The sequence below is a fragment of the Lutjanus erythropterus genome, chromosome 10 (assembly GCF_056507025.1).
Source record: "Lutjanus erythropterus isolate fLutEry1 chromosome 10, fLutEry1.hap2, whole genome shotgun sequence".
In the NCBI taxonomy this organism is placed as follows: Eukaryota; Metazoa; Chordata; class Actinopteri; order Lutjaniformes; family Lutjanidae; genus Lutjanus; species Lutjanus erythropterus.
Genome location: NC_139326.1, coordinates 24,765,933 through 24,791,064, shown reverse-complemented (window position 1 = coordinate 24,791,064; position 25,132 = coordinate 24,765,933). Strand labels below are relative to the sequence as shown.

The 25,132-nt window shown below is 38.3% G+C and overlaps 1 protein-coding gene across 1 annotated transcript in view; it reads left to right on the top strand.

Moving 5' to 3' along the window:
• Window positions 1-25,132, top strand: part of ccser1 (coiled-coil serine-rich protein 1) — a 152,139-nt gene that overhangs the window by 58,682 nt on the left and 68,325 nt on the right. The window contains exons 8-10 of the mRNA XM_084728740.1: window positions 558-635; window positions 14,894-14,971; window positions 21,408-21,488. Coding sequence (XP_084584866.1) covers window positions 558-635; window positions 14,894-14,971; window positions 21,408-21,488 — 237 coding nt within the window. The remainder of the gene's footprint in view (window positions 1-557; window positions 636-14,893; window positions 14,972-21,407; window positions 21,489-25,132) is intronic.

Genomic DNA, 25,132 nt, shown 5'->3' with positions numbered 1-25,132 from the left:
TCTCAAGTCATGGTGGAACTAAAACTGTTGTAGTCCGCTTTCACCTTATAAATCTTACTGATGTTTGACATTTGTGGCATTAACAAGCCTCCAAAAAGAACAACAATAGGGAGAGAGGGTCACAAAAGTTAGAGATTGGATCAGTGGTGGAATGTAACTAAGTACATTCACTCAAGTACTATATGTAAGTACAAATTCAAGGTACTTGTACTAGCATTTCCATTTGATGCACCTTAGTACTTCTACTCCACTATATTTCAGAGGCACACTTGTGTTTTTTTTTCCATTCCCACCTGTGGCCCTTTGCTGCGTGTCATCCCCTCTCTCATGTAGACTCCTCTGTATTTGAGAAAAAGGCAACAAACATATTGTAAAGAAATTGAAAGCTAAAATACTTGCAGATGCCTTCATTTTGTCACAAACAGATGAATATTAAGTGATACTGATCCTGTAAAAGTCATTCTGTGTACATCACTAGCTTATCAGCAGCACTTATAATGTATATGACAAACCTCATCCTGATGTTATTTTCATGTTTACGTTTTTGTCTTTTGCAGAGCACAGAGACGAGTCCTGCCAGCAGCCTCCAGTCTCTACCCATTAGCCCTTGCAGTGAAAAGTCCCTTCCATTTAAGGTAACTTAAAGCAGTGTGTCTTAATGAATATGGAAAATACTGAAGTTGTGTGTTTGTGTTTGAGAGAAGAAGAAAGATGTTTGCTGAGTGTTTTGTGAGCAGCTTTGACCAACTTTCAACCAAACATCGTTGCCATCTGTCAACAAGTTTCTCTCAAATCTCTTAAGTAACAGGGCTTAACTCCCGAATTGCCCGTCCCCGGCTAATTTTAGAATTGGACTGAAGTTCTGCCAGATTGTTTGGTGTTTGACAAGCAATTTGAGGGGTGTCACAAGGCACGATTAATTGTCTAATCAACGATCTAGCTCTCAGATGATTGGAGGAATATCTGGCAGGTCAGAAATTTTGATTGGCTCTCTTGTTCTTAAAGCAGTTACACAGCTGCTGTCAAAATATCTGCTGTAAACTTAAGTCAGATTGTTTTGTTGTTATCGCAGTAGCATTTTATATGTTATGGCTAAAACTGTAGTCATAAGACTGCTGTGATATAAAACTGAACATCACTGCAGAACAAACAGAACACACTGTCTGCATTTTCCAGCCATCTGTGGCCCCATATTTGTCCTTTTCTTCTTACTTTCCATTCACAGTAGAATTGCACCAAAGAATCCAGCATTTCTCTCTTTTTGTCGACATTGTTGTCTTCTGTGAGTCAACTTTATTTGAATTGTCAATGGACAAAATGGACTGGGGGTTCCATATTTGCATTCAGTGTGAGAGGGCTGTAATAACATTTATTTTCATTGTTTATTAATCTGCTGATTGCTTTTTATGACAGTTACAATTAATTGACTCATCTTTTAATCTATAAAATGTTCTTTTTGAAAATTGCTCATCACAGTTTCCCAGAGCCCAACAGGACGTCTTCAGATTGCTTCTTTTGTACAAACAGCCGTCCCAAAGACTCTTCATTCATTCATTGTCGTAAAGAAAAGCAGATCTGGAATCAGCAAATGTTTGACGTTTTTGCTCAAAAAAAAAAGGACCAAAGCAATTTATTGTTTGTCAAAATAACTGGCAACTAATTTTCATTCGATTGACTCATTGATTAATTGACTAATTGTTGGAAGCTGTACAGTGGTTGCAATCACATCCATAGAGTGTGAGCAGAAAAGTTGCATGTTCTGTGCAGAAGTGTGAATTAAAGCATGAGGTGTGAGTTAGTGCAGCATAAATGAATAAATGTACACCGTGTCTGCATGGTGTGTTACAGTGAAATATAGTTTATGGCATCATTTTGCACACACAAATACAGTGTAAAAAATTTGCATAGCATTGTTGTTGAGCTTTAAAGTAGCTGGAAATCTAACTGTACACTGGGAAACATTTATTCACACAAGCCTGAACCACACTAAGCCAACTAGTTCAATTAAAAGAACACAGCAGCCTGTCTGTGATCAAAAATATTAAACTGAGACTTCCTTTGATCCACATGTCTCCTTCAGTTTCACCCTTATCAGAACAATTAACAGCCCTTTTTTTTCTCCACAGCAGCTTCCAATGAATCGTAAAGAGATCAAATAGGAAGCAAGAAAGCAGAGGAGTGAGGCAGGGAGAGAAATATAAAGAAGAGAGGAGCAAAAAGAGAGATAAAAAGTGAGAGGTGGGGATAAATTGAATGAGAGAGGGGCAGAGTGCTTTGCTTGCCTTAGCAGGCCCAAGACCCCCTCTGTCAACCTAGTCCATCAGAGCTGTGCAATCTAGATGAGATTTATTAATCTCTGCGGGGAAGGAGTGTGTGTGATGTGTGTATGTGTGTGTGAGCAGGGTTTAAGTTTACCAAGGGAGGGCTTTTGTCAAGCTTTTCTCTGGGATTTAGTTGGGTGGCAGCAGAGTTCTTGTTAGACAGTTGGAGGAAAGAGGAGCAGAAGGGACGAGACACCTCAACTCTGTGGTACTGTTCTGATCCTGTGATGGTTTTTATTGATCTGCATTGTATTGAAAGTTCCCTCCCCTTCCTTAAAATACAGTCCCGTGAAACACAACCACAATCTGAGGTGCCAGTATCTGACACAGTGCCAACAAATGTTGAGCATGGCTGTTGTTGAGGGTGTGTTTACATAGGGGCACATACTGTATTTTTTTGTTTTGTTGTAATTTGCCACAGTGTCTTAGTTTGTTTGCATTTACTTGTGTTTGTGTGTGTGTATGAGAGAGAGAGGGTGTTTGTGTGAGAGCTTGCCCTCTTTATTGACCTACATGTAGTATCAGTGGCAGCTGGATGATAAGGAAAAATTAAAAATGTAGGCTGGGACGCAGCATGAAGACAGCGGCTCTGCTTCAAAACTCTTCCATGAAGGAATGGACAGACAGGGACAGTGGACAGCTGGGAGAGTGGGATCAGGAGAGGTTAGGAAAAATGAGGGCAGATATCTGATGAAAGAGTCTGAAGCATAAATATAAATATTTGACCTATAACCATTGTATAATTCAATATATATACAATAATCATACATAATAAATAATATAATAATAAAATATCATAATAGAATGTTTGAAAATTTCATTTATCTGCTTGCATCAGATTTGCATTTACTACATTTAAGTGAAACTACTAAACATTGTGTTGAACAATTTTCCTATTGCTATTGATTAGGTGTCTGTGGTTTTTTCACATCACTATTGATTTATCGCCTAGGCCGATATTAAAGGTTGACAATCTTTGTGTTACAAGACACAAATGTCATACATGCTGTCATTGATAAACTGGTTGGAATGAACATGGAGGTCCATTCTTGGCACATGCAGTATTTATATTAACAGTATTTTAAAAACAAGGTTCATTTACTTAGATATTTCAGGAGCTTTTGGACATGTCCTGTATGGTTTGAATGTTTGTATTTAATTGATCCACATCAGATTGACAAAATGTTCCAACTTATTACAAGATATTTAGTGAAACTTGGTTAGGGTGGAAGAAAATGTGAAGAATTTTTTTTCACTTAATTGTAAAATATTAAAAACACTGTATACCAGATTATTATAATTATATGTTTGAATGCCAACCTTCATTAAAACAAGCACCAGCTGGCCTCCAAGTGGTAAGAAAATCTGGATAAAATTCCTCAAACAGTGACTGAAAGCAAATCTGTAGGCTTCTGTTCTAATTGTCAATTGTAAGAATGCAACTTTGTTTGTTTTTGTTTTTCTAATTGCGATTTGCAATGTCGCATCCATACAAATTATCCTGAAGCTCTACTCAGCTGACTCACAAAGGGAAAGAGGGAGTGGCAGCAGCATAGAGACTGACAGAGAGCAGCAAGAAAGCAGCAAGAGTGGAGGAATTGAGTTTAGAGATGAGATAGAAACAGGTAGACGAGTGACAGAAGCGTGTGTGTGTGTGTGTGTGTGTGTGTGTGTGTGTATATATATATAGAGAGAGAGAGAGAAAGAGAGGGAGAGAGAGCATAAGAAGTTTAGGAGAGAAAGGCTAACCTTTTGACAGAGCTTGAGGCATGAGAAAGAAACATAAAGATGAAGAAGGCATATTGCATGAAGAGAAGCTGAATATGAGGAAATATTTGCAATGCTCAGATCTGGGTATTGTTCTCCTCGAAGATAAGATAGATTGAGGAGCGAGGAGATAGGGGAGAAAGCCTTTAGGGGAAATGTGGAAGCTACATTTGATGTGCATACAACAGGGAATGCATTCAGTTTGATGACATTAGGTTAGATCACTCACTAATAGAGCAGAAAATAAATACAGGAGTGGAAGAGACGGAGGTAAGTGAGGAAAAAGCACGAAGAAACTGAGGAGGAGGGTGGTATAGAAAGAAGGAAGGGAGGGAAGAAGAAAAAGAGGGTTTGAGGGAGGGGCGAGAGGAAGAGAATTTGTCCTGGCACTCCAGAAAACGACTCCGCGGGTGTAAAAATAATCTACGGTAGCCACCTGAGAGGCTGCAGTGTCACAGTGCGCCCTAGTTTAATTTAGACCCAACGCATATGACATGATTTTACCAGATTTTGTCCCAGTTAAAGTGCTCTACTGTATTTCAGAAGACTGAAGTAAAAATCTTACGCTAGAGTTGCTGCCAGAGGTGTATTCAGAGCACCAGTGTGTGTTAAAAAAAAAAAGGTCTAGGGCAGCAACTTTTGTAATAACTAATTGACATTTGTGTACATTCACCTTTGTTTCAGCAGACACAAGGAACTTCTTTTTATAGTGAAACATTTATCATTGTGTCAGATGCTGCATAATTAGAAATTAATAATGTATAATTGTAATGACTGCAAATGTATTATTATAGACTGTTCTTCACTCTCAGGCAACAGTATGAGAGGGTTAAAAAGACACATGCACGCGGGAAAACGTGAAGATGCATGTTTCATGTGCACACACACAGTATGCATGAAACAGACTCATACATAAGCGCAGGCATACGTCACATCCCTGCTTAAGATCGACCACGTCCCCTCTGGGTGAAAACAAGCGATGTAGAAAGTGCCAGTGCCAGATTTAAACAGCTAGTGGCACCAGGCCTAAAAGCTGCTACATTTCATTTTCTATGTCAAACAATTAAAAAAAAACAGTGATTGACTTCCCCAAAGAGTGACAGACAGTTAAAGAAGAGATTTGTGGCTTCAGGCCATCCACACAGAGGATGAAAATAGTAAATTGTGCGATCCTGGCTTGTTATGTTGTCAAAAATATCAATTCTGAATATTTGGAATGCTTTCAGTACTCTTTTTCCGCAGCACTGATACTCTGGTACCAGCTGCAGTTTCTTGCGCTCTCTTCTCTCTAGCAGCTAATTGATACACTCAGCTGCAGTGCCCACATAATCCCGCCTCTTCTTACTTACTCACAGTGCTGTATTCCTCTCATCACTCGTCTCATTTGCTATATCTGTTGTCATACCATAGCCTTGTTATATTTATATTTGAATACATATCATATATAAATTTTATGCTCTCAATGTTGAATATTTTTTTCCCTGTGGTATGGAAAATTGTATCAAATATCAAATATCATGGCAAACACCTTTATCACAAGTTAGTCAGTGATGTTAATGACTAAATGACATGTGCCGATTGTGCCTGTAGATCAAAGCAGATCAGAAAAAAAGTCTTATGATGGTGTAATTAAAGTTTTCACTATGAAAAGAATGGAGTTTGGTTTGGTTGTCCACCACCAGGAACAGAGGGTATTTTAATGTTAATAATTCCCATAATTGAGCTGACCTACCTTATAATGATGAACCTTGTAAACAGCATAAAGCAACTCAGGACGTGGGGCTAAAACACTGTTTTCTACTTCTCTCAATTCGTAGTAAAAGGTTGCATAATAAGGACAAACTGCTGCCAAAACAGAGATAGTGTTTCTACTTCACCACAGTGATATAATTAGTTTACATAAACATCACAGTGGACAGAGCACCAACACAAAGATTCAGTAAGATAGTTGTGTATGTCGTAGTTGTAAAACCCCTATTTCTTTATTATTCATTGATCAACAACAACTTTAGTAACTTAATTGTTTACCTGACTGGCCATAGGGTTTGGGCTCCTGATAGGTAAAAAGCAATACGTTATTCTTATTGTATTCTTTTAAATTGGCCTCAGTATTTGCATTTACTGCCAGTTAAATTAGGGGGGCTGCTTTCACCCAAAAAGGGGCAGGGGCATGACACGAGTACCCAGATGGGCTGCTCTAATCTATGCAAATAGCCAAATGTAAACACATGTCGTGATACGCATGTATAAATATGTAGAAAATTATCAAAATCATTTTAGAAAAAGCAGAAGCACAACACAGACTGCCACTCTCACCTGTCTCTTCATCTTTGTCTCTTTTTTGGCTCTCACATCCCAGATAACCTTTTCCCCAAACTCTATCATTATCTGTCTCACAGCTAGAATGGCCAGTCTCTCACACACTGTCACACACTGAAGCGTGTTAATGTGTGAAAGAGAGGGAGAGGTGATCAAAAGAGTTCTGTTAAAGAGCTCTGTAAGTTCTCTTAAATCTGTGTTCCTCCATACCAGTGTTTCTGTGATATGGCTTACCGAGATAAAATTAAAACCTTAAATAGTGATATTTGAATAGGCCTTTTAAGTCTCAATTTTTTTAATTAAGCCAACATCTTAAAAAGTCAGTTCAGTCTGGGGGAGGTTGCACACAGATGTATTGGACTGATTTACTGCATTAGGTCAACCTTTGTGTTTTTGTCAGACTTGTCAAATGCCACTTTGAGATAATTGTTTAAAAGGGAAGGCCAAGAAATTTCAAGTTAACCAGAGCATACCCGGGGCTATCTCACCACTGAACAGCTGTGTTTCTGAAATAACAATCCATGATGTGAACTGATAAAAGGAAAACATGACTGGGTTGTGGAGTGAGCAGTAACAACACAAAGAGATTTAAGAGACTGGAGCAACATCAGAGAAAAATACAGTCAGCTTTGAATATTCACAGTAAAATGTCCTTATAAGAATTAAAATTATTATAGAAGGCAGTGATTTTTAGTTTCAAAAGCATTGCAATTGACTCAAAACATTCAGACAATTAATCCTACTTAAAATACTCAAGAAGTACATCTGAAGTCTGGCTATTTGTTAGATATAAGTCATAGTTAAAGTCTTTCTTTGTGCAATCAGCCTCTGGTCTTCTAATATTTCATTTTCTACATTATCATTGATGTATCTGAGGGTTCCTGTCTCTGCAAAATGAAATGCAGTAGAAGTCGAATATTCCACTGTATTTAATTAGCATCACTTTTACAACCTCTTATGTTATATCTAATATGTCTCAGTGATAATTTCTCACAAAGGCAGCAGCTATTTCTATATTTCAGGACATCTAGGCAGGTAACATCTCTCTTCTGTTTCAAACAGTATAAATATTACAGAGCTGGTTTGACAGGTGCCTAACTGTTTCTGCACGAGGTGTCAGCTTTACTGCCTTTTGAGGTGCTTGGGACAGATAGAGTAGCTATAACATGACTGCTGCTGCTCGCCAGACACAACACGTCCTTCAGTTTATATATCACAGCTCTCATGTGCAGCATGTGTCCAGAACTTCAAAAGCTGCTGAGTCATAGCTTACTTAGGAGATAATAGTGACCTGGTCATTAGATGCCACTGACAGCAGAGTTAATTCATAAAGACAGGTGACAAAGGTCACAGTTTTTTAATTGTACATTCTTGAAGGCATGATACCCTGTCTGTATGCGCAAATGACACATTTTTTATCACCTCCTTTCTTTTTTTCTTTTTTTTTTTTACAGTTAAGCTTCTTCTCTCATCCTCCTCTGTCGGTGTGCATTAATAGTGTGCCATTAAAGTCATAATTATAGTCTGTCAGGCAGACATACAGTAGATGCAAATAGACAGAAATAAAGGCAAATGTAGACATGGGCAAATATTTCATCCCGCAGGTAGGCAACTTAATGCTGGAACATGCGTAGGCTTGTGCGTGTTTCTTTGAGATTGCCTATGTTTTTTAATCCAGCCATGAATATTAAAGGGATAATTCAGATTTCCTTGAAGTGGGGTTGTATGAGGTACTTATCCGTAGTCAGTGTATCACCTACAGTACATGGTGGCTGACACAACCTTAGTTTGGAGAAGCAGCAGGAATAGTGGTGGAGGAAGCTCAGCTATGTACTGCTGTGGACAGGGTCAGCAGCAGAGCATATTTTAGCCACCTAAAAAAAGAGCTACCGAAAGAAATCAATAGTTTGGGTCTTTGGTATTTTTAGAATATTTTCACCATCAAATTTTACTATCAGACAGCCTTTTCTGATGCCAAACTGGTGTTATATAAGCCAAATATGTCTCTTTCTCACTTGGGAGTTTCTGTTGTACTGCTGCCATGGTCAGTTAGTTTGTCTGTTTGACTTCTGTGTTTTAAATAGTTCAGATTCACCAAAGTCACACAATAACACAACTAATCTATAGATTGAGGCAGCAATTAACCAGCGACTCCTCTGTTCTGCAAGCTAAAATGGCTGATTTTGCCAATGGAGTCTGGTTTATTTTGAGATGAAAGTAAAGCTGTGAAAACATTCAAAATCTAGCGTACACTGAAACTGATATGGATGTTTTTTAATTGGACATTAGGTGGCTAAGGTGGTCCTGTCCAAACCAGTAAATTTTTTAGCTTTCTACAGTGGGACTACTCTGCTTCTCTAATCTGAAGGTGTGTCTCCCGCCATAGTTAATACATTTTCAATAAGTACCTTATACAAGCCCACTTCAAAAAAATTGAACTATCCCTTTAAGAGTCAGGACCATCACTGTGGGTTGTCCAAACAACCACATGAGACAATATATAAGCACACCAAGGACTGAGTGCCTGTTAGATTTAGACTTGTGTCACATCTATCCAGTGTTCATTTGGCTGTTTGCACTCCACTTCCATATAACACATTAAGTACACCACTGTGTACTTAATTTTAGGGTGCATTATTTTGGCAAGGTTAGTATACAAAGACAACAGAACAACAGAAAATGTGATAATGGACATAAATGGGACAGAGTTTGGAAAATGACCCTTTTCAGACCCAATTTTCAGATAAAAAAAAAAAGCCAAATCACAAAAACCTGGTAAAATGCCAAGGATTCATTACTTTTTTGTTTTTGTGTTGTAAGTGGTTGCTGCATCAAACCAACATTTTTTCCTCATTTTTTTTCCTCGTGTGTTTCAAGCTGTGAGTTGCTCTTCCATTTCTATTCCTCATTGCATTCTGGGACAACAATGTCCATCAGCACCGTACTGAAAATCAAGCAATTGCAAAAAATGCTTCATTTGCATTGCACATTTTTCAAACATGGTCAGAACTCTGTAAGGTAATTTGCGATTTAGATACAGGAAACAATTTGTGGAAATTAGGTTTATATATGAAGACATATGTGTGTAATATATGCATGTCGATGTGCTCACAAATGGTTATTTCTCTCTATTCATTCTATTTTATATGCAATATACTTATGTCAGAAATTCTTGTTCAATCCAAGTCTAACTGGAGATCCTTATATCACACCTATATGGTGCATATGGAGCTCTGCACGGTTTCTGCCCATAGAACATGTGTGATTGACTTGGTCTGTGTTATACAACTAATAGAGAAAATTTTCTTTTTGATCATTTGAAACAGCTGACCTTGAAAATAACTACTTGAAGCTTATCTTTTCAGATCAGCACTTATTCTTTTGTGTTTTTGTTTGTTTCTGTATTTTTTAAATTACATTTTACATCAATATTGCTCGCACCTCCAAAAACCTTGGTGTGTTATCATCCTATTAAGACTGAAGTTGTTGAGGATGCACCACCATGGCCACACAGGGTATGCAGGTAGCCTAACAAATTAGTGATAGTCCAGGAATGTACGATCAAGGTGATTATACCCGTTAACATTTCTTTCTGGCCTGTTGAAGTCACAAGCATTTCTGGTTTAAGAAGTGAAAAGTTATGGATTGATGTTGGGTAAATTGGTGTAACGAAAACACAGAGAGTGCATTTAATTATGTTGTTATTCCTCGCACCCCTTTCCCCAGTTTCAAGAAAAAGGCAATTTGTCAAACAAATTGAAGGGAGATGCGTGTTGAAATAATAGCTAAACAACCCTCACATTTTCTCAAATGGGTGTTTCTCAAAAAAAAAAAAAAAAACTTAACAAATTGAATAATTTCTTATAACAAGCGGAATGTAATTCATCTTCATACCCTCTTCAACTTGCTGCTGATTGCAGGCATGGAGTGGCCTCAACCTCTATACAAAATCACATAAAGTGGATGCACTCCAATGATTTTGATCACATATATCCCCTCTGAGGCCTTTCCAATCACATTAGAAATAAATTTGCATGCCCCACTTTTCTTCCACTGCCTTTTTCCATTCAATTCAGCCTTGAAACATTGGTTGGAATGCCACCTGATGGGTGACTTAATGCAGATTGTAATGCTTCTTTCAGCAATAAAGTTTCTCATTTTACCTTTGTTAATATTTTCCTCTTTCTAAAAGACTTTTGTATGGCATATTGAAGGGCTGCTTAGCAGTGGGTATCTGAGCAAAGTTAGTCCAGGACTGTTTCTTTGTAACTGTAGGTCATCACATTAAAGGAACAGTTCAGATTATTTGAAGTGGGATTGTATGACGTACTTATCGATAGTCAGTGATTGTATTACCTACAGTAGATGGAGGTTGACATGCCCCCAGTCTGCAGAAGCAGAGAGGAGCACTGGCATGAAAGGTGAGCAATTGACTGCTATGGACATGATCAGTAACAAAACGTATTTTAGCCACTTAACAAATATCAGTATCAGTTTCAGTGGTCAGAATATTTTAAGTCTTTTCTGATGGGAAACCACTGTTGTACAAAACAAATGTCACTTCTTTGGTGAAATCAGTAATTTGACCTCACAGAACACAGGAGGTATTGATCTACCACTGCCTCTCTTAGTTAGTTAGTGTTATTGTGTGACTTTGGTCGATCCAAACAGATCGAGGGAGTGGTTTACAAGCAGTTCCTGTGTTCCTTGAGGTAAAATTGCTGATTTTGCCACAGGAGTCAGGTAGATTTGGAGAGAGTGATTTTTGGCTTATATAACAGTGGTTTCCCATCGGAAAAGGCTGTCTGTCTGCAAGGTAAGGCAGTGAAGATATTCAAAATATAGTATACACTTGAACTGATATTGATTTTATGTATTGATGACCTACAATTACAAAAAAGTCTCCTGGACTAACTTTGTTGACACTTGGCTCAAATACCCATTGCTAACCAGCCCTCACATGTGCAACCCTGCAAAAATCTTCTCTGGCATCTACCGTAGATAATTCACTCACTGTTGATATTGATGAAGTACCTCATACAACCTCACCTCATGCAACAAATTAATGCAGGAGAACACAAACGGCCGCTTAAGGACAGATGAGCATGTCCAGTCCCTTGTCATTGAACTCTGCATGGTCTAGATGAAGTACATTATCTCAGTCTCTTCTTTTCCCATCCTTCTGTGTCACTCCCGCAGCTTAAACACCCATCTCCTTCACTTTCTTGCTGTTTATTCTCTTAAGCTCTCATCTGACCCGTAAACAAGCCACACAAGTCAATAAAGTCTACATGGATTTGGTCATAAGCCTGTTCTGAACATTTAAAACACAACTACTGACATGCAGTGTCACACACACACACACAGGACACAGAAGACACACTGTGCGGTTATAGCCAGACAGCTCATTTAGAACAGCCTTCAGTCCTATTCGGGGGAGATTAATTTTAGAGGCTGACTAATGTCGTAATTGTCACAGCATGTTAGTGGTTTTTCAGACCCATCCAAATCTCATGTTAGTAATTTTTGTGCTATCTCTGTGTGTATATGTATGTGCGCGTGTTCTGGCAGTAGGAAAGGAACTACTGATATCTCCCCTGTAAAGCCAGGTAAACAGAGTCCAGTTCTGATTCATTACCGCAGGGTTTTGTTTTTGTTAATTGTTTTTCTATTTCCTGGTGGGAAAGGCATTCATTTATTGGTTTTATCACTGTGGAAGCACTTAGCAGAGCTTTTAGCTTAGTCCTTCTTGACCATTATCTGCTGCCCATGTAAAGACCCCAGACGTCAATTGCACCTGTAAAATGAAGAAGTCAGAAAACAAAACCCATCCAAACTTTTTGACACACTTGCAGATCTTGAGTAAATTGCTTTCCATAATTCCTGGATATTGTTAAACATGGCCACCACCTCTTTAGCTGTCAAGTTAGGATGGAGAGTGTGCGTGACGAGACCAGACTTTCTCAGAAACACTTTAAGAGCACAGCAATGCCCTAACCGAAGTGTGATGTCTGTTTTTCTAACTCTCTGAGTCTGATGATCTGAAAGTCAGGAGCCCACTTCAAACATTGGCCAGGTGCATAGGAGTGAGAAAGTAAGCAGGGTGTGACAGGGTATCTGCAGGTTTATTTGTATAGCATCTTCCAGCACCAAGGGAATACAAAGAACTTTGCTCAGACCTTAAAAAGTCTTAAATTTGCTTCACCAAATCCTTTGCTCTTGCCTGCTGTAGGCAGTAATGTTAGTTATAAAACAGTTTTTTGGCTGTCAAGAGACATTGTACACCTATAAACTAAAAGTGGGATTGTTGTGACAGTGGATTGAGGCTGTTAAATCTCTAGGCTATTTTTTGTGGAGTTTCAGTCAGTATCATCAGACCTGTAGCAAGCGCTGTCACTACTGCTAACTATAGTAGCTAGGAAGCTCATTATCTAATAATAAGCAAGTGATGATTTGAGCATAAACTTGAACTTACTAACTGAATTAACCACATTTCATTGGTCAGTCCATCTATTCATTTTCTGCTGCTTATTCACGAATCATTACAGAATTATTGTAATGTACTGGTGGGAAGCACTGAAAAAAATGGGCATGATGTCCATTATCATTTTCCATCATAGACATTTCACCTTCAAGTGTGGCTTTTCAGAACAGGTATAAATACTCTGGACTTCCAACGTGCTTGGACAACAACATTGTTTTCCCATCAGAAGAGGCTGGTAAAGCATTGAAAATATTCTAAATATAATGTACACTTAAACTGTTGATTGTTTGGGGGGGTGAGTCATACATTGTTAATCTGCCTACACTAGTTCTCCTGCTGCTTCTGCAAACTAGGGGTGTGGTGACTGGCATCAACTTCAAGTAGTACAATGACTGCAAAAAACTAACCTATACAAACTGATTTCAAAAATTCAGAACCATCCCTCTAACCTTCAAGTCATACCCATACTGAAGGTTTATATGAAACCTTGACGATAAAAGAAAGCATTGCTTGTTGACTTGTATGATGGTCTTTTACTTTTCACATTCAGTACTCAAAAGACACACCATGTCTGAGTACATTTAACGGTGAACTGATAAACCTCTCTCCAGAATCAACAAGTGTCTTTCTTATGCAGCGAACATTACAATTTTTATGCTTCTTTCATGATTGTATTTACTGTAGCTATTTAAAAACCTCATAGCAGTCATTATATAACACACTTGTGTAGAAGTTACACTTTTATATATCTGAATATTGATGTCAGGCTCGCTGTCTGTGTTTCCATCAGAGAGGTCATTTAAAGGACGGTGTTGTAGCTATATGGTTCCCTGTGGTCTCCCTCTGACTCTCTGTCTGTCCTTTAGCTAGATGGCTCCCCATGGTCTCAGACCATCATGCTCTGCCTCAGGCCCTCTCTGTCCTCTCCTTCTCTCCATCACTGTCCCCCTTTCCTCATGTTTCCCCCCCTCATTTTCCTCCTGTTATCTTGCCCCTCGTTTTCTCGCCTGCTTTTATGTCCTTGAAGAGGTAATGACTGTCTGTCTGTTTGTCATTTTGTTCTCTCCATCTTATCGCTTCTTATTCCTTTCCACTTTTTCTGTCTTTTCTTCTCTGTTTCTCACCATGTTGCTCTTTGTCCTTATTATGTCTACCTGTTCGTTTTAGGAATATGTTCAGTATTTTAATGAAAACTGCCATTTTTGGTGTTCAGCTAGATTTCTGTTTATTGATCTCCCTGTGAGCTGGTGTGTAGCCTGAGATCCTCTGGCAGATCTCTTGGCTGTTAAATAGTCCAGCCAGGGTCTAAAGATGACTTGGCTTTAGAAAACACTGACAGTGAAAATCTGGTTGGCAGACTTAATTTTTTTTGGCCGTTTGGACCTCAGAACCTAAACATAAGTCATGTCCAATGAGGAAGGTAATTTGCGCAGCGTATAAATGAGTCAGACATCCTAAATAACGATTGCAGCATAATTATAGTCATAAACACAAATACTTTAAACACATTTTAGAATAAAGTTATTTTATTAGTATTATTATTCTCCTCCCTCCTCTGTCTCTGATGCTCCTCTCCATATCCCCCACAGCAATGTCCCCTGACAACACAAGGTCATGTTAAAGTGCTGTGTTCTCTGGGGCTCTGCCACAGGACGCACCAAGTTTATCACAGAGACGTAGGGAGAAGAGGAGATCACAGTCCTGCAGCATGCACCACATGACAACTTTATTACACACACACACATACGCACACATAGACACACACACACACAAGCAAGACCAGCAATGAATGCTCATAAATACACATAAAACACTTGCAAACACACATAAACATTTATGGGAACAGCCAGAGAATCACATACACACACAAACACCTTTGTATGTTGTCATCCTCTTAGGCTCTATGTATTGCCTTTGCGGGAATATGGTCCCTTGAATAAATCACTGCTGTCTACTGTGTCCTGAATAATGTCTAACACTGTGTCTTTTTGCTCGTGTTTAGGATCCCGGCAGAGAGGAGGCCCTGCTGCAACAGCTGCGAGAGAAAGACGAACTGATTCTCAGACTTCAGAGTGAACTGGTAAGATCCATTAATCAGTAAAATATACGTAAGAATAATAATAATAATGGCAAGCAGGTTTGTCTTTGAATGTGAATGCAATACAGAACACAATCAGCATTTTTCTGGATTTCTGGCTTCCTCTTTGCTCCATGTGTGCCATTCCTGCAGAGTCATTTTAATTCTTTTTAAGCCACCACTTTTGCCAGAGCTGGTGTCTTGGCTTTCAAAATGACTCTTAGTCATTACACAGCAATCACTGGACAGTTAAAATATTATCCTCTCTCTGATGAAGTGTTCGGCATCTTTCAAGAGAGAACAACTTGACCTGACAGAATAAAATTAATGTGTTCATTATGTAGTACTGATAAGGTTGGAAAACATCAAAATGTTTAATTTATCATCTGTGCTTCTGTAGTTCATAGTTCTGGGAAACATACAAAGCATATTTCACAAATAAATAAGAACATGAACATGGAGCTGTCATATTATTGTATTTGTTTATTTGAAAATGGAGAATGTACATTAATAAACATTCGATTACCAGTGTTATACTAGACAAACAGAGGATAGTGAAAATAACTTGACTGATATATTTGCTGATTCACTGAAGACTAACGATAACAAACATCTTGTATCATGAATATATAAATACATGACAACATAAATATAAAAAAAGCATTTTTGTTTTTGCTTCCATTTTTTAAGAGTTGAAGTAGAAGATCTAAGACTTCATCTATGTACAAAAAAAGCTTTATTTCTCTCAAATTTTGGTCACAAATTTGTTAAAATCTGTATTAGTGAGCACCTGTTCTTTGCTGATATAATCCAGTGACCCGACAGGTGAGGCATATAGAGATGCTGGTTGTTGCACAGGTCTGTCTGGGACTGGTCACAATAAAAGTTCACATTAAAATGTGCAGTTTTAAATTGAAAATAAATACATTTATTAGGCACTAAACAATAGCTATTTCACTAAGAGCTACAAATAACAAATTATTTTCCCAGGAGGACAAAGTCATGATCTGCCCCACTACGCATTTTATTTCAACTAAAGAATAATGAGAACAAAAACAAAAGTGTTGCTTTTATATTTTTGTTGAGCATTTTAATGGACTACCAAGCTCCAAAAATGATTCTACTGTCCAGGTAAAACAGATATGAGAGAGGGCATAATGCCTGGAAATAACTAAGAATGATTGGAATGCTATTCAAGAAAGTCAGGTTAAGATTACCAACTCAAGATCCTGGCAAGAATTCTGCAGAATGAGCATAATATGATATATTTTTTTTAATTTATACAGCAGGGTTCTCAGGGACAGGATGAATGTTTGAGGTACTATGGTAAATCAATGGCAGACCATTTTCACATATTTTGGGGTTGCTCTTTAATCCATTAATTATGGAACATTTTTGGAATAGAGGTTGATTGAAAAAAAAAAACACTCAGTGGAGAAATTGACCTTTTCCTTGTTACTTAAGTTCATATCTAAAATATCGGAGTGAGTTATTCCCCCCGCCCCTCCCTCCCCAGACTCAACGCTCAGACAGGTTGCCTGCAGGGATACTGAACAGAAGAACAGTACGTGCGCAACATTATACTTTAACAAGCGCAGCAACAATGAGTCCTACACTCTAAGTTGATCAGCTGTTTAGATATTTCTAGCCAGAAGATTGACTGTTCTGACGATGATCATTCAGTGATATGCATACAGTATTGGCAGTTATTGCAAATATAAATTAATTCAGTAAAGCAGAATGTTTTCCCAAAATGCTGTGAAGTCTGTAACAAATAAGAGAAGCAACTCATACTCTCAGACATTGAGGAATAGGAGGTTTGCTCATCTAATTTTATCTGTCACAGTTTCTTTCTCTCAGTCTCTGTTTTTCTAAAGTTTGGAATTAATAATTCAAATAGCTTGAATGTTTTTAAATTATTTGTTTTATGGCTATAAATTAATGACTAATTGCCTTTGAAGCACATTTTTTCATTCTCTTTTAAGCATTAGATAATCCTTTTTAGAAAGGTTAAAAGACATTTCAAAGAATGGAAAGTTTTACTTTTGTTAATGAATTAACAAAACAGTTCTCTTTCTTCTTATGATGTTCTGTTGTGTGAGGCTACATACAGCAGAGGGCAGAGTGACGGGAGACAATGACCACAGAACAAGGGAGGAAATGAATGTGACAATGGCTTTATAGTTGGCTCAAATTCACACCATCAATATCACATGGCGTGGCACCAGGAAGCCCATCTTTTCCATCTTTGTTAATGTAAACTGCTTGTTCCCGCCAGCTTAATGTAATAACAGAATTATTGGGACTCCAGTGTAGCCAAGAGAGAAGTATAATGTCCCCACAAATTCATCCCTGTGGACAAGAATGGGAAGCCTGGTGTAATTTCCCTGTTTTGATATTTGGAGTAACCAAATTATACTCATGAATTATAGGGATTTTTATGCAAAATACATCATGTTGTCTGTGTTTTGTGTTTTTTTCCCAACCTTTTGGAAGCTTGGCTGTTTGATCATCTGCAAAAATGCTCCATACGGCAACGTTTTTCATCATTTGTCATCTACAAGTCTGTAATTTGTCACCTGTTCTATCAAAGCGATGTAATGCAGACATTATGCCAGGCCTTAGCAGGATAATGTGCCAGTGTTATGGCGTTGTTGCGAGAGCTGCCAGTCCAACCCACTGACTTGAGTCTCACTTGGCATCTGTTTGTTTGATCACTTTCTGGCACTTGCATCTCATTTTTCTCACTCTGCCTCTGTCGTCTCTTGTCCTCTTTTGACTGTGATAACACTCCCTCTCCCCTCCTGTCAGCAGCACCTATCCTCCTCCTCTCTTCCTCCTTCTGTGTGGGCTATATTCAGCACCATGTGCACGTAATGTGGAGTTAATACAGACACTCAGGACATTTGTATTCACAATGCAGACTTACCTGAAGACTTAAATGGCCACTCAGCTACACGCACAGGTGTGTCTGGAGTCACAATACCCTCTCCAGAAAGGAGCTTTATGTCTCTTGACACAGCTCATCTAACAATGATTTATCTGTTCAATTCATGTCTACAGGCGATGGACCATACTGTATACTCACACTCTCAAACACCTTTTTAATCGCAGTAAATCATTTCTAGTAGTTAGTTCTATTTTTAATAAATACATGCAGCAGCCTGTAATAATCTATAATGAGTCTTACATCTAATTAACATTTTCTCTTGCAAGGAAATGGAATTCATTGAATAAAACACTTTAGAAATGAACTACTCTAAATTATACGATTTAGAAGTTATATGAGGAATGTGATTTTTTTTTTTTAAGATGATAGTATGTCATTGGGGCTGTCTTCAGTAGCTCAGGTTGATTGATTTGTCTGGGGGCTTCTAGTCAAAGATTTAAGGTTAGCCAAAAATTATAGTAGCATCATAAAGAAGGTTATTCACCAGAATAAATTTCACCTAAAAGTTCAGGAACTTTGATTTGTTCATGGGCTTGTGCACCAAATGACTTATTGAAAACACAAGTGGAATTCTAGCATTGATGTTTCTGTATTGGTCTTATCCAAGGGCTGTCAAATATATCAAAAACATTCACTGACTGTCTCTTTCAAGCACTTGTTCTCTTTTCATTTCTGTGTGTCTTTGAGATGGGGAAACAGAAGAGAAAATAAATATGATTATGAATAACATAAGTATTAATGAACATCTCAGTGGCCACTTTATGAAGCACACCTCTAAAAGCTAATGCAGCCTAATGTTTTTTTGTGGGCAGAAGGTTATTAGAAACACATTTTAATATAACGCAATTCAATTCAACACTACTGTGAACTGCAGTCAAAATTGAACATTATTATTTTGTAAAGAGAGAATTTCTTTCTAGTCTATTTTTTAATTGTGATTCTGCACATACTGTTTGCAATCTAGTCTTGCAATTTCTAAATGTAAGGCAGTTGCTTGAATGGCAGTGAATACAGGCACTACCAAACCTACACCCCTTACATTTTTACAAGTACACGCCTTGCCAGAAATGCTCTCCCTTAGTCTCACCAGTAGTAAGCACACAACTTCTGCATGTCTAACACCCAATATGAAGAGCTGTCCTTAAGACTTTGGTTTTATTTAAACTCTCTAATTGTCGCCACTCAGTTTTAACAACGAAAGCTGGAAGACTGTCCTCAATCTCTCTTGAGCTACTTAGAGACCGGCTTGTGAGTCTAATTACAGTCTGTTTCACCTGATTTCTTTGGGATGAAAGTCAAGATTTTGTTTTAAAGGGACGGGTTAGATGCATTTGCAATCTGCATTCCCAAAGCTCGACACAAAACAAACCTGGCAGCCTCAAAGCTTTGGACTAAACATGAGCTGCACAGAAATCAAATGAAGCATGTTTATATGCTAATTGAACTTGAAGTAACACATTTTTAGGATAAGGCTGGTGATATTCTGTATTTTTCTATACATATATTTATACACACACACACATACGCACACATACACATATTACATAATCATTAAACAAGGATAAGAAATTCCCTAACACAGCAAGGCAAAGCAAAGATTACTAAAACTTGAGTAAATAATGTGTTTGTTGGGAACTATTTCCAGCTGCAGATTTGGTGCAGTAGTGAGTATTTACAGCAGCAGGATGGTGCGTGTGTGGGGATTTAATCAAAATAAACTACAGTGCTCATGTTCATGGTAATGGAGGAACATGTCAGCTAGCACAACAATGTGTCCCACTGATGTGTTTTTAATGGTTTTTGGGCAACAATAGAGGTCTTTGACTCAGAGGAGTAACCTATACTGTGTCAGGTTATGTTTCCCTCACACTGTTTCTTTTTCTCTCTTTCATCCATATGGTGATATGTTGAAAACCCCAGTTTCTTCCCCACATCACATATGGATTCATTAATCAGTCTTTAGGGCATGTAATTACTTGTACATGCACAAACACAAAAATGCCTTGTAAGAGTGTGTGTTTGCATGTATATTCATCTGTTTGGCACTTCCTTCTCTTTGATTTCCAGACATATATGACATCTATTGTGTGTTTTTATGAGAAAAACTCTGTATCTACTGTATTTGTTCTTGTGTGTATTGATAGATTGTCTAATACCAGTCCATGTCCTTGCTGCAGTCACAGCCTAACCTTATTTTTTTGTCTGCACCATCTGCCCTTGGAACAAAGGTCATTCTGTCATCTCTTTAGATTTATAAAGTTGTGCTTGTGGGATCATGTTCCTGTGAACATTTGTGTCGGTGTGTATGTGCCTATGTGTGAGAGTCTAAAAGGTATACGTTGCCTTCTGCAGCTAAGTTAAAGTGCAGCAAAGGGCATCTCATAGCCAACGCTCTCCTCGCTCTGCCTCTGTCTGTAAATCTGCCAGTGAAAACCTATTAATTATCTCCTAGAAGGACCTGCTAGCTGGCTGGCCATCACTAGCTGTCACTTTTTATGAGTTTTCTCCTCTCTCTGCTGGTGCATTTTGTTGAAGAACCGTGCTCCAACTGCAACATTTAGCTGTGGAAAGCCTCCCTTGCTTTTCATGTAGGCATGGGCATGACTAATGAAAACAGATTTTTAACTCAATCTGTCAGTTCGCTTCTGCTGGATTTGAACAGGACCATATATATCTTTGGGTTTAAAGCTATGTGATAAATTAACGTTCTTTCATTCTCCTTACCATTAACCCATCCTTACACCTCATCTTAATTTGGTTGATTAATTTTAATCAAGGTTAATGAATTTCTCAATATTTCATAGCCACTGCAACGTTCACCCCTTTTCTGTTCCCCTGCCCATGAGCAGTGTAGGGCAAGCGCGTCAGAATGATTAGTGACATCGTCATAAAACGCTCCCGGTGGAAAAAGTGCTGGGTTCTTCTCATTCAGAGGGCTTGCAACCTACCTTTTCAAAATAATCACAGAGAGGTAGCGCAGGAGTCGTCAGGCTCCTGGTCAAGGTAAAAGTGCTGTGTTTTGAAGGACAGGGCCAATGCTTTCCTCTCTACACCTCCGTCTGTAAATCTGCCAGAGGAAACCTATTAATTATCTCCTAGAAGGACCTTTCTAGCAGGCTGGCCAGCAGTAGCTGTCACTTTTTATGAATTCTTCTCTACTGGTGCACTTTGAGGAGGGTTCCTGCTCCAATATTTAGCTGTAGAAAAAGTTCTCCTGCAATTCAGCCCAGTTTTATGACCTCTTGGATTTCCAGGAGAAGCAGTCGGAGGGGAGAGAGGGATGTGGGTTTGTTAAGGTTGTTTAGAGTTGCAGTTTTTTTTTTCTTTTGATAGCTAGCTAAGCATGGAAGCCAACTATACTAACTGTTGTGAGCGGAGGCTATGTATACATCTGCTGGGAGAGAATTTAGACTTATTTGTATTTGATGTTTTTTTTTCTTTATGAGATTTTGGACATGGCTGATGGGTGTGTGTTTATTTTGTGTGCAGGAGAGTGCCAAAGCTGCCCTGAAGATGAAAGACTGCCAAATGACTGACCGCACAACACAGACAGAACACATGGGGCCAGAGGTGAGACACACACAGACCTTACACACACATCTTTTCTTTCTCTCGCTCTGTCAGACACAAACAATGCATTGTGCACTACATTTCTGGAACAGAAAATGTGTTTTCTTTAAAGGGATAGTTCAGATGATTTAAAGTTGAGTTGTATGAAGTACTTCTCGATAGTCAGTGTATTACCTACAGTAGATACCGGATGACACAACCCAGTTTGGAGAAGTAAGTAATGTACTACTATGATGTCAGAGAGCCTTTTCTGACAGGAAAGAGCTCTTATACACCCCAAATATTACTTTCTCTAAATCAACCAAATGCCACAGACAAACCTCACAGAAAATGGGAACTGCTGCCTTGATCTGTTTGTTTGTTTGTGTTATTGTTGGATTTTGGTGAATCCAAACAGTAACACAGACAAATTACGAGCGAAGAGCATCTATTGTAGGTAATACACTGACTATTTAGTAGCTCATACAACCCTACTCCACATAATCCAAAGTATTCTTTTAAGTTGGGAGAACTTTAAGAACACATAAATCTATACTCAATGAGGATCAATTCTAAGAAAACTCTTGATTGCGAGCCCTTTTTTCTTTATCCTTTTACTTTGTTGTCCTTTCTGTGGCAATGCAGTTTATGCTGAGCCACAGCTGCCATCCTTCCACCCTTCTTTTCTTTCCCACCTCTTTAAGAGCTTCTTCTCACATTGTGCTAAAGCTCTAATCCATCTTACTCTTTCTAAAGATGTTATACTGCGGTGACATTCATATTATAGTCCACTACCTGCTCCTCCCCCAATTCCCACAGTGCAGAGAGAGGGTGCAGTGCACCATCCTGCCTACCTGTCTGCCTGCCTGCCTGCCTGCCTAACGCCCTCAGCTGACATGGCCTCTTTGGCTTCACTAGGGCCTGACAGTATGGGAACGCAGCAGACTTAATGGATGAATGTCTAAAAATGGCTGCCTGTAACGAAAACAGGAGCAGAGTTTGGGGTCTGTTTCTGTGTTTCTTTTAAAACACTTTTTTCATCTCTTCTTCGCCTCAGAAAGTTTTTTTTTTATATACCTTTAATCCCACTGTGTATAAAGTTGGCAAGGAACATTGTTAAAGGGGAAAAGCTGTGTCATTGTGTGAGCAAGTGGGTGCACAATACCCACACTTTCATACACACAAACACACACAACAGATAAGGTTTGACTTTACTCATACAATGTCAAGTGCAAAATGAATGCAATATTTGCAGAAATAAAACTTACCTTCTGTTGATTTTCATGTACGTGTGCCAAAACACAAGAAAACTTTTCTACTACTGTGAACTAGGTATTGGTTAAAGAGCACTCATAATATTTTACTTGGACTCAGAGATTTAGACAAGAATGGCATTTGCTTTTTAGCAGAAAAACATAGAAAAGAAGTTTCATATGATGATTCTGATATCATATTTTACACTGATATCAACCCATTGTGAATACCTGCATGAGCAGCAGCGAATCTCTACCTGCACTGGTTCCGTAAAATCATAGAATAAAGCTGTCAGATTGATATTCTTTGGTTAATGTTACGATGATGATCATGACAGTTTTGCAAAGGAGTAGAGAATTTTGAAGAGGGTCACATAACATATAACTTCAGGTGCAACATTTGCTAGATCAAGCATTTTCTCTGTCATAGAGAAAAAAGAAAGGCCTTTTATTGTCTTCGGATTTTTCATGGAGCCAAGTGAACTTTGCATGTCCGCTTCATCTTGACAGTGTCCTCGCCTACAAAACTGTACTCTATAATCTCGCTGCCTGAGTAAAATGTGAAACTATAACAAATCAGTCTGATGTGTGGGCTTTGTTTGGGTATTATGCGACATCCTGTTAGTGGCAGAACAAGATCTGATTAAGGTGTTCACAGTGGATCTGGTGTGTGTATCTCTGCATTAACAATGTGCGCCACTCAAATTAGAGACTACAGATGGAACATACTGTACCTGCTGTCCTCAAATAGCAATAAAGAGAGATAATCAGCTAAATGGATCAGCCTTTACAGCAGTTGCTTCCAAACAGGGGTGTGCTGTGAGACAAGTCCAGGTGCATCATGGGGACACCACACATTTTTCTAATATAAAACTATACAAAAAGTTATGAATGTATTTTTAAATTTACTACATCATTACTTTGTCGTCACTTTGTGCAATTTTGTGACTTGTCTGTTGCTGCTCTGATGTAATTTTACAAAGATTTAATGAATTATATTGTTTATAAATTTTAATATTTCATAAGTAATATAGCTGTTTGCCAATTTTTAAATAAATAAATATACAGAATATATAAATATATAAAAATAAAGTTGTTTTTTTTTAAATAAATAAGGGTGATAACACATGTCATAGAGACTTTTTTGCACTGATATGAAATAGAGGATGGTATGTTCACCAACTAAAATCTTAAAAATAGCACAGATCCAAGTACACTTTGTTCACTGCACTCTTGACCAGTCCACACAGGCAGATATAGTAAATCTTGACACTGAAATTGCAGTGCTGGATTGCTAGTAACAGCCCCCCACCATTGTGTGGGAACAGGCAAGGAAAACTCCATGGAAAAAAATGCCACTTTGCTGAGAGTGCCTGCATGAAGTTACAGGCTTGAATCCTATCATTTTACCATAACTGCCATCATTCTTCATTTATCCTTTTCTGGCGTTTAAAGTTTCTTTCTTTCTATAACTTTCTCACACATGAATATCCACATTAACACACACACTCAGCCTTAGATATGTCTGCGACGTGTTCCATTTGCAATCACAGACTAATGCATTTCTCATAATGAAGCCTGAAATGGCCTCACATAATTGTATGTTGGTCCTGGAGGCTGAAACAAGCTAAAGTGTGGGTTTGTGTGTGCAGTATGTGTTGGTGTGCAGGTTTGTACGCTTGCTCATTTGTTTGTCATTGCCTGTGTGTCTGCCTTTGCAAAGTGTAAGTGTGTGTATTTGTTTTGTGAAGCAGCCATTAGTCCTGGCCTTGGACAGCAAAGTCAATAAAATTGCTGTTGAAAGTGTCAAAGTAGCTTCAGTCAAATAGGTTGCATTTATGGCTCAGACATTATAATTCACTTAATCTTGTGATTGTCTGTGTGTTGTTATGTGTTGTCATGCCTCACGTGGTGTAATTTGCACATTAGTATGGTGATGCCACTAACACAGCATACATTTAGTTAAACTACTTTGTTTACTTCCTTAATAACTGGCCAGACGTTCTCTGGACAAAAAGCTAAGAGGAAAAATAGACTATATATTAGAAGGTACAGATTTTATTTATTCATTTCTTATGACATTCTGATTAATTTCAGTTAATTTAATTAAAACAAATTTCACCTTGATTTGCCTCACCAGGAGGGCAGTGAGAGTGATGCTCTATCTTTGGTCCTCTAGTATATATGAGGAGACATTTAATCTCTGAAGATCCACTCAATTACATCACCTCTCTGCGGTAAAGTGGTTTGATTAATTGGCAGGTAATCATCATGAATTCAAGTGTCTCATATGCTCTGCAGGTAGAAAACAGCATGATATTAGCATACCAGACATGCAATTTTGGTCCATTAAAAAAAGAGTAGGGCAATGTTCAAATGTGCTCATTACTGTCTCAGAGTGTTAGAAGTATG